Source organism: Danio rerio, chromosome 1 (genome assembly GCF_052040795.2).
Source record: "Danio rerio strain M-AB ecotype USA chromosome 1, GRCz13ab, whole genome shotgun sequence".
NCBI classification, from domain to species: Eukaryota; Metazoa; Chordata; class Actinopteri; order Cypriniformes; family Danionidae; genus Danio; species Danio rerio.
In genome coordinates this window covers 2545001-2555534 of record NC_141021.1, presented here as the reverse complement: position 1 = coordinate 2555534, position 10534 = coordinate 2545001, and the positions used below count along the sequence as shown (strand labels likewise).

At 35.6% G+C, this 10534-nt stretch overlaps 1 protein-coding gene across 2 annotated transcripts in view; it reads right to left on the bottom strand.

Moving 5' to 3' along the window:
• Window positions 1–1738: 1738 nt before the first annotated feature.
• ptgfrnb (prostaglandin F2 receptor inhibitor b) overlaps window positions 1739–10534 on the bottom strand; it is a 68683-nt gene continuing 59887 nt past the window's right edge. Inside the window, exons 8-10 of one of the 2 annotated variants that reach the window (XR_015476067.1) lie at window positions 10424–10534; window positions 6979–7319; window positions 1739–5674 (exon numbers count right to left, since the gene is read on the bottom strand). The exon at window positions 10424–10534 is cut by the window's right edge and continues 195 nt beyond it. Coding sequence is in view for 1 of the 2 variants with exons in the window: in XM_087236611.1 (XP_087092737.1) it covers window positions 7156–7319; window positions 10424–10534 (275 nt within the window). In the remaining variant the exon portion in view is untranslated. Of the gene's footprint in view, window positions 5675–6806; window positions 7320–10423 lie in introns of those variants that run through there. The other variant, XM_087236611.1, reaches the window with a different exon arrangement.

The following is a 10534-nucleotide window of genomic DNA, read 5'->3' as shown; positions in this document are numbered from 1 at the left end:
AAAGTGGACCAAGCTGCGACCCAGAGCGAACTATTGAACAAATCTTTCCAAAAGTTTTACACACGGAGGAAAAACAGCAGAAACTGAAACCTGTGCTCTTATTTCCAGTAAAAAGAGAAAAACCTTGAAATATATATGCTGTCATCAAACATATCCAGCACATAAGAATTACATCTGAAGACAAATATTACAATATGAAAAGAGCACAGTTATCATAAATAAAGCTACTGTCTGTTGTTTGTTTTCTCATGCAAAGCCAGATTTATCTGTACATGATCCTGTGTTTAAATTTTAAAGTGAATGCATAGAGGATGATGACGTGGATTAACTAGACTTGCAATACATAAGGAATCCACATTTGGTTATTTGATTGTTAATGATTTATGTTTAGATGTTACATTTTTGCAAAGAAAATAAAACTGTTCAGAAAAGATTCATTTAAGAGTCCTGTAATATTAGGAGTGTTGTGGTTTCTATACCCGAAGCAAGTTTGATAACAACGAGAATTTAGTTTTGTAAAGTTATATTATTATGATATCTGAAGGATCATGCACTGTAAAATATATAAAATATAATATATTTTCTTTATATTTATTCTGTATCTTGAAACGCATAAGACATGATGTATAGACAGTTTTACTGACAGTTTACAAAGTTTTGGTAGCGTAATATACAACACTAACCCGGACAACATAGCACTTTAAACTATTAGAAATGTCCATAAAAGTCACTTTTTTGACCATTTCAAAGGTAAAAGTTGTTGAAAAAAGGTCAAGGCACCATAATTTGATTCAAAAGTATAAATAAATCACAAAATACAGCTTTTTTATGTATATTTTACAGTGTGTGACACTGAAGACTGAAGATAAATGATACTAAAAATTTGGCTTTGAATTACATGATGTATTTTAAATTGCAATATTACTTTACAAAACAAAACAAAAAACCAAACCAAACCAAACTAAAACTAAACCAAACCAAACAAAAAACTATCCAAAATAAAACAAAAAAACCCCAAACCAAACCAAACTAAAAACAATCCAAAATAAAACAAAACCAAACACAAAACTAAACAAAACAAAAGAAATAAACCAAAACAAAACCCAAACAAAACACAAAACCAAACCAAACAAAAACCAAAATAAAACAAAACACAAAACCAAACCAAAACAAAAAAAAAAACAAACCAAACTAAAAATAAAAAATAACCAAACAAAAGCAAAACAGAACACAAAATAAAACACAAAAAATAAAACAAGACAAAAACCAACCAAACAAAACAAAAAACAAACCAAACCAAACCAAAAAAAAAACTAACCAAACAAAAACACAAAACAAAACAAAACAAAAACAAACCAAACAAAAACCAAACCAAACTAAACCAAACCAAACAAACCCAAAACAAACCAAACAAAAACAAAACACAAAACAAACCAAACAAAAAACAAACCAAACCAAACAAAAACCAAAACAAACCAAACCAAAACAAACAAAAAACAAAAAACCCAAAAACAAACCAAACAAAACAAACCAAACAAATACAAAACAAAATACAAAACAAAACACATAACCAAACAAACAAAACAAACAAAACAAACCAAAAACAAACCAAACAAACCAAATAAAAAACAAACCAAACAAAAACAAAACACAAAACAAACAAACCAAACCAAACCAAGCCAAAAAAATAACAATAAACAAAATAAAAATCCCAATTCAGTGTGCAAACTCCAACAGATGATATTAAAACATATTAAATTTATTATTATTTATAATTTATTACCTCTTAAAACAATAGAGCTGGACTATGACATCACATCCTGCTGTCCATGTTCCTTCTAAAACAACTCATTTAGCATGCTTATTATTATCTAGACCATTCTTTAAGCAGTTGCTCACTCCATCTTTCTATTGTATCATATCATATCATACTCGTAGTGTTCAGTATGCAAACACACAAACATTGCAATTTAGTTTGCATGATGACATCAACAACATTTCAACTTCACATTCAAACAATGTCAAAGACAGCCTCAAACTTCAATATTTTTCTTTTTAAAAAATTAATAATAAAAACAAAGAGATAAAGTTTATAAAACCCGAAGCACTTCTGAAGACCGAAAGGATTTTACAAGTCTGTATGCATTTTTAGCGCTGAATTAATGTCAAACATCTAATACTGAAGAAAAAGAGCTGGAGAATAAACCCAATCCAGAATGTTTGCCGAGCACAAACACTGTCAATATCCATATGGGAGATTCAATGGGTTTTTTTCATCCCAGCGCAGACAGACGATAGCTTCAGGAGTGAGACAAAGATCTTCAAAAACAGACAAAGAAGAAGAAGGTCAGCCGATGCCCCTGAGGCCTCACTGGAGACGAGAGTGCTCATTTTGAGGGTCTTTTGGCCCCTAATGCACTAATTTCAGCTCTACTTGCTCCGTGAAGCAGCGCTGGAGCTTCTGAATGAGTTTTTAGTGGAGCTTCAAGACCAGGCCCAAGGCACAGATTCAACCGAAGCAAAACCCTGACTTCTGTATGACTTCATTTGACCCGTCTTCAGGAGTCACTGGGTCAATATTATGTCTTCTTGAGGAGCAGCCACACTAGACCTTCATCATGTAACCTTCATTCATATTTGTGTAAGAGATGCACAATATATATTGCAAGTCAGACTGGTTAGAAATACTTGCCTTAGCTTATATTATTGCAAAACGTAAAATATGTTGCTTTTAATACGTTTTATTGTATCTTTCAGATGACAAATCCACTGGAAGGCGCTGTTTACATTTTTCCAAAGCTGAAATACGTTACTTAGGGTGTGTTTTGTTTTACATTTTATAAAACAAATCCACTAGAGGGCGCTGTCTAAATTTTTACAAAACGTAAAATACATTACTTGGTGTATGTTTTGTTGTATATTTTAGTTGACACAACCACTAGAGGGTGCTATCAACATTTTTGCTAATTGTAAAATATGTTACTTATTGAAACGTATTGTTGTATATCCGCATGACGTCACGCGAAGCGGCTTCCAGGTCCAAGCGTTCTATTCAACTGAATGGGGAGACTCATGAAATGGTAATAATAAATGTTTACAAAGCGATTTAATACTTTCGAAAATCACGATCGCAATATATATGTCCATGCCTAATATCCGATGGCCAGAACGTGATTCATTTTTTTATAAATTGTTCAAATTTTGGTATTTGTGATGCAGCAAGCCCAGAGATTGTTGTGTACACTATGACTTTATATAAAATTAACTTTAGTGTGTGATATGAATAAAAAGTGATCATAAACGAATGATTTCTCAACTCAAATGAAGAGCGGCTTGGACCCGGAAACAGTATTACATACGTCAAAAACACGTCACCACTTAACAAGCGGATTGCAGATGACAAATCCATCAGAAGGCGCTGGCGACATTTTTTTGAATTGTAAAATACGTTACTTGCTGTACGTTTGGTTGTATATTTCACAAGATAAATTCACTAGAGGGCACTGTCGACATTTTTGCAAAAAGTAAAATACGTTACTTGGTTTATGTTTTGTTGTATATTTCAGACAACAAATCCATTAGAGCGTGCTGGTGACATTTTTGCAAAATGTAAAATGCGTTACTTGCTGTACATTTTGTTGGATATTTCAGATAACAAAACCACTAGAGGGCACTGCCGACACTTTTGCATATTATAAAATACATTACTTCATGTACGTTTGGCAGAATATTTCAGACAACAAATCCATTAGCGGGCACTAGTCATTTTTGCAAAATGTAAAATACGTTCCTTGGTGTACGTTTGGTTGTACATTTCAGATGCAAATCCACTAGAGGGCACAGTCGACATTATTGTAAAATGTAAAATATGTACGTTTGGCTATATATTTCAGATGACAAATCCATTAGAAGGCACTGTCGACATTTTTGTAAATGTAGAAAATACGTTACTTGGTGTACGTTTTGTTGTATATTTCAGATAACAAATCCACTAGAGGGCGCTGTGGACAATTTTGAAAACTTGAAATACGTTAGGGTTTGTTTTATTATATATTTCAGATGACAAATCTACTAAACGATGCTGTCAACATTTTTGCTTAATGTAAAATACGGTACTTGGTGTGCGTTTGATTATATATTTGAGACGACAAATCCATTAGAGGGCACTGTCGACATTTTTGTAAATGTAGAAAATACATTGCTTAGTGTACGTTTTGTTGTATATTCCAGATGACAAATCCATTAGAGGGCGATGTCGACATTTTTGAAAATTTTAAATACGTTAGGGTTTGTTTTATTGTCCACTAGAGGGTGCCGTCAAGATTTTTTCCAAATGTAAAATACGATACTTGGTGTACGTTTTGTTGTATATTTCAGATAACTAATCCACAAGAGGGCACTGCTGACATTTTTGCATATTAAAAAATACGTTACTTGGTGTATGTTTGGCAGTATATTTCAGATGACAAATCCACTAGAGGGCGCTGTCAACATTTTAGTAAAATGTAAAATAAGTTACTTGCTGTGCGTTTTGTTGTATATTTCATTTGACAAATCCACTAGAGGACGCTGTCTATATTTTTGTGAATGTAGTAGTATTTCTAGAAGGTTGCCAAGGTGCTTTGGCTGTTGCTATGATGTTCAAAGTGTTTTCGAGGCTGCTGCCAGTTAGCTGTAACCATTCAAGTGGCTGCTACAGACTTGCTAATCAATGACTGGAGCTTTAAAAGCAGTTGTTAATATGTTGCAATCAGTGTTGGGAAATGATAATATATTATAATCTTAAGTCACTTTGTTAAAGACAGTAACTAAATCTGTTTATTATTTTATTTTTAAGTAAAGGTGATTTTTTAAGCGCAAGATAGGCTTAAAATTGTAACGTATACATTTTTTTACCCAACTCTGGTTGCAATGTGGTTTCGAGGGTCTTGCTAGTTAGCTAGATTGTAGTTGTATTGTCACTTTAAAAAAGAAAAGATGCCATGTTTTAACAATGAGATGTAAAATGTATTTAACAAAATACTATCCATTCATAAAACATATTCTGCCAGGTCCTAATTAATCTAATAAGCTGACAATCTAGTGTGGCCACCCCTGTGGCATTACAGTTGACCAGCTGACAGCAGTTGGCTAGTTAGCTTTCAGAAGCCCAGAGTTGAGTCAGAGCTGGTAAACTCTGGATGGATTAGAGAACAAGACCGAACGGTTCCCAAAATACAGATGAAATGAACAGTGCCACAAAATCACAAATAAAACATCAGCGTTCACATTGTGACGTGGGTTCAGCTCCTCCCATGTCTCGCAAAGGGGAAAGTAGCACCAAACTCAGAAGAATCACGGTATAAGCTAGTGTTTTTAACCCTGATCTGGAAGCAGTCTCTTTGGAGCTTGATGTAGTGTAAAATAATCCTTCAGTTTCTCATTGAACATTTCTGGACTTACCAAACGTTCCTATATCCAACAGAAATGGTTCCTGGCTGATAATGATGGGTTTTAGTGCAATATCAGAGCATTTAATCCTGGCTGTTGACTCTGATTCAGTAGTTATTCCTCTGAGAGTGTAGTTTCTACAGTGACCGAGAGAGATTAACATGCTGCAGTTTAAGAAAACACATGAACGCCAGCAAATTAAGATAAGATCCTCATCGGTTTGACAGCATACATGTTGCAAATCCTCACAACGCATACAAAATAATAAAATGTGCTGCATTTTCTCACAACTTTGAGCATGCACAATGAACATTGTGCCCAATAGATGACTAAACGTCACCATATTTCGAAACATCATGCACCCATTGGCTAAATTCTCCATCAGTCAAACTAGAGAGTAAGTTACTGGCTAAGAGACTGACAGATCACTCGACTGCTTTGTTTAGATTTTAGGGTAACACTTTCTTTTGATGGTCCATTTGAGTATTAGTAGACTGTCTGCTTAATATCTGCTGATGCTGGTCCTTCAACAGACATTTAACTGACTATAAGAAACTTTGCAAGTACATGCCAACTTACACTAACCCTATCAGTCTACTTGTAATCTAGTGAAGCTTAATTTATCAAGCTAATTTCGAGAGGAGTACGTACTCATGATTAAACCAGCTGGCTCATATTAGCTAATCACGATCCTTCAATCAAGGATCCCTAGTTCCTATATATATCTCCTCCTTTTCCACTTACAACTATCTTCGTCTTGAAGAATCCCCTCCGCCCTCTTCCACCTTTATCCAAAATAGGTAGCTCAGCGGCCCAGCAGCAATACCAATAGCTCCGGCTCCCTACTGAGCTTCTGGTATTTCTGCGTGGCGCTAGCCCGCAGTTCTCTCAAAAAAAATAAAAAATAATAATAATAATTTTTCTCCGCATAATAGACCTCTTAAACCTAAGTCTCTTTTACTAGTCGTCTCGCTCTCAGGAAGTTCACCTTGGCTAGCTGCGGGGGAGTTTTGAGATCGCCCTGAGCTCAATCTCCCTTTGCCCCACAAAGGGAGGGAGCCCTGGACTCGAGGAATGCCTTGAGCTCAGGGCTGTCTCCCGGGACAGCATCCCAAATGAGCTTTCGTAAGTCATGAGCTAAGTGTGAACTCTTGAAATGAGAATCAGTTAGCATGTAGATGCAATGTAAGCTTAAATTCAACAAATGGACCATTAAAATAAAGTGCGACCAAATTTAGTAACTATAACTTTGACTTTTTATTCAGTTTGTGGTCTCATTGTAACACTGTAAGAAAAAAAAAAAAAAAAAAAAAAAAAAATATATATATATATATATATATATATATATATATATATATATATATATATATATAATATTTATTATGCATTAATAAATGTATTTTTATAAAGCTTTTAAAAAAGTTATGATACATGAATTGACAATAAATGAATGCATGTTGCTGTGTGTGAATAAAAAGCATCGATGAAAATGCAGCATGTTTTAATGTGCTTGCATTGTGAGGATTTGCAACACATTTGCTGTCAAACCGATGAGGATCTTATCTTAACTTGCTTTGTGTTTTGTTAAATTGCAGCACGTTAATCTCTCTCGGCCACCGTACGTTTCTCCATACAGGTGGTGCATATTGTCACGGGACGAGTCCCAGCGTTCGTCAGTTGTCACCAAGGCTTCCAGGCTGGAAGGGGACAACTGTACTGTCTTTGTCAATCCATCTCCAGCTCCATGAGTTTGCGAGAGCGAGGAGTAGCGGGTGTGGAGGTTTTACAGCAGCAGTGAGCGCAGACCAGGCCCAGGATGAGAGAAACAACACCTACAGTTGCTGAAGCACAGATGCCGTACAGCAGTGGCAGCTTCATGGAAGACCACACTGACACACGCACACACACACACACACACACACACACACACACACACACACACACACACACACACACACACACACACACTGCTGTTAGTGCATATTCAGAAAAAAGAACAACGATAAAAAGAAGAATACAGACAGTCAAGCCTGAAATGATTGATACCCCTGGTAAATTCTGACTTAAAGTTACCTAAAGAAATATTTTTTACTTTTTTCCCACAGTGATGCCTCTTGTATATTATCTTATTATCTTTTAGGAGAAGCCGATGTCATTTCCTGTAAAAAAAACAAAAACAAACTTGCTGATGTTTGAATTAAAGTAACGTTAAGTCTGGGGTATGAATAATTTCAGGGTTGACTCTATATATTTAATGGATTTACAGATACATTTAAAAATAATTAGCATTCATTAATAATTACTTTTTTAAAAAGCTTTAAAAATAAGTTGATAATAAATAAATGCATGTTGCAGTGTGTAAATAAATGCATCGATTAATGCAAATTGCATAAACAAATGCATAAGTGAATATTAATAAATGCATCAATGCATAAATAAACAAAAAAATAAAAATAAAAAAGTATGAATGTGTTAATGCATGGAAAAATAATGATTTTATTTTCCTTTTAGGCATTTTTGGAACTACGTTGTAAGAATCACCAGCGCAGATCACTGATATACAGCTGAAGTCAGAATTATTAGCCCCCTTTGAATTGAATTTTTAAAAAATATTTCCCAAATTATGCTTAACAGGGCAAGGAATTTTTCACAGTATGTCTGATAATATTTTTTCTTCTGGAGAAAGTCTTATTTGTTTTATTTTGGCTAGAATAAAAGCAGTTATTAATTCTTTAAATACCATATTAAGGAAACATTTATTAGCCCTAATTTTTTTTTGATAGTCTACTAAACAAACCAACAAACCAAGCAGCTATTTTTGTTATTATTATTACTATACATTTTTATACAATTTATAAATAGTTCATATTCATTAAAAAAATAGTTTTTATTATTTGTTTTTTTAGACGTAGTTATTTTAGTAGATAAAGTTACACTTAATAAAAATAAGGAATATTTCAGTCATAAAAAGTGACATTTCTAAATATATTTAACTGCAGTTTATTTGATGACATAGACTATATGTTTTTTATGTATATTTATATGCAGAGAGGGATGTTCTCCATTTGTTGTTTGATTAATAATCATAAAAACAGGCAGTAGAAGGATTATCGCGCGCTGTCTCTTTAATTAGTCTGTTTATTACAGAAATGAGGGTTAATATAAATAATCACTAAACACCACGTTTTGACACCATTTGACCATTAAAGCGCTCACGTTATGATGACTTTAGATGTGTGCGCACTCCTCGTCTCAGTGTGCGAAAGAGACCGAACTGACTGCATGTTTCTGTTCTGTGTGTGCGCAGCACACAGAATCATGCAGTCTTTCGCGCTTTTAAGAGCAACACGTGTACAACTGGAAAGGGGGCGGTAAATGATGCAATAATCGTTTATCTCGATTAATGGTTTTTCATAATCGGTAGAAGCCAAAATCGAAATCTGATTTTCGATTAAATGCACAGCCCTAATAAAGCATCTGTTTTGTGAGAAGTGCTTCTCATATGATTTGTGAATGACCTGTACAGCTTTACTGTAGACATTTTCTAGAGCGAAAATTACGTCAACTCTCTGTCATACACCACACCCACCAAAAGGGTACCCTTGGTAGTGGAAACGCAAGCCTGATAAAGGTGACCCGTACCGACCCGAACCCTACCGTAATATACCAGTCAGTGGAAACAAGCCATTACTATTACTAGGGGTGTTACGATTTAGATTTTTAATCGAAATCGATCTAAATTTATGCTCAATTTCGATTATCGAATCAAAAAATAGAATCGTCGATGCTGCCACGCCCCCATGTCACGTCAGCTTGGCTTGCCAAGCGGGAAAAAAAATGCTTGTTGAAGTGCTTGTTAAACTGCAGACGCAGGAGACCCGTCGACAGAGCTTAAACCCTCTCCTCTTTCAATGAAGTCACCGGTGTGGAAGCATTTTGGATTTCCAGTGAGTTATGTTGACAACGTTCGTGTTGTCGACCAAAAAAAACACAGTTTTGCAAGCTCTGCTATGTACGTATTAAGTACGGTTCGTTCAATAGACAACACCGGCATCGCGATCCTCCGCCCGCCCCCGTTGCAAATCCGCTCGTGAAAAGTACACACTCAGGCCCTGTTTACACTGTCTTTATTTTAAATGGCATTTTAGAACGACAACGATTTGACATCCACAGTGGCGTGTAGCATTTCTGAGCAGCCCTCCTTCCTCTCTACCTCTGAAAATGCACATCACGTGACCACACAGACACACACACAGCCATGCGCTCGAGACAGCAGGTCCAGGCAGTCAGAGGACTGCTTCAATCTTTCACTCACTTGTACTTAGTCATTTTAGCGAACACCTCAGATACTGTTGGCTGGTTCCTGTTGGTTGTGCGTCTTTTTTACCGACGCCATTATAACGACACAGATCACTGCCTATTCACGAGTCCCGCAGAAAAAGTGATTGACAGGTGGTAATTATGTGTGTATCTTGCCTTTATTCATTTACTGTATGATTTGTTTATGGGTAAAACAAAGACCATGCAGGTCAGGTAGTTTAAACGGTAGGCTACAAATAATTAATTGGTCATTAATTCATTAATTATTTATAATCGAAAATCGAATCGTGCCTTTAGAATCGAAAATGTAATCGAATCCAGGATTTGGAGGATCGTGACACCCTTAACTATTACTGAAAACATGACAATATTGTTTGCTTGTCAAGAAAATGCTTCTTGATTTAAGAGTTTTTAGATATTTGGACTAGAAACAAGACAGAAAGCAATTTTAGCAATGTAAAAGCTGACAATGAAACGTTTTTTTTCCTTCTACCAAGCACAAGCTGTCTCAATATCACACTTGCGTGCACCAGCATGTATTGAGAAGTTTCACATGAATGTACTATTGTTGTGTGAACAAGTGTGAAGCGCTGACAACCTCTCATTAAAGTCGAATATCTTGCATAACTGTGTAAAAAAGCGTGAGATTCAGCAAGAGTCCTGCATCACTCACATGCGAACCTGACGTTGAGGAAGACTCTCTGTGAGGAGATTTCAGCTGCTCTGCTCCAGACGCCGCTGACGGACGAGCGGACCCACGGCGTGACGCTGCAGTGATAGTCTC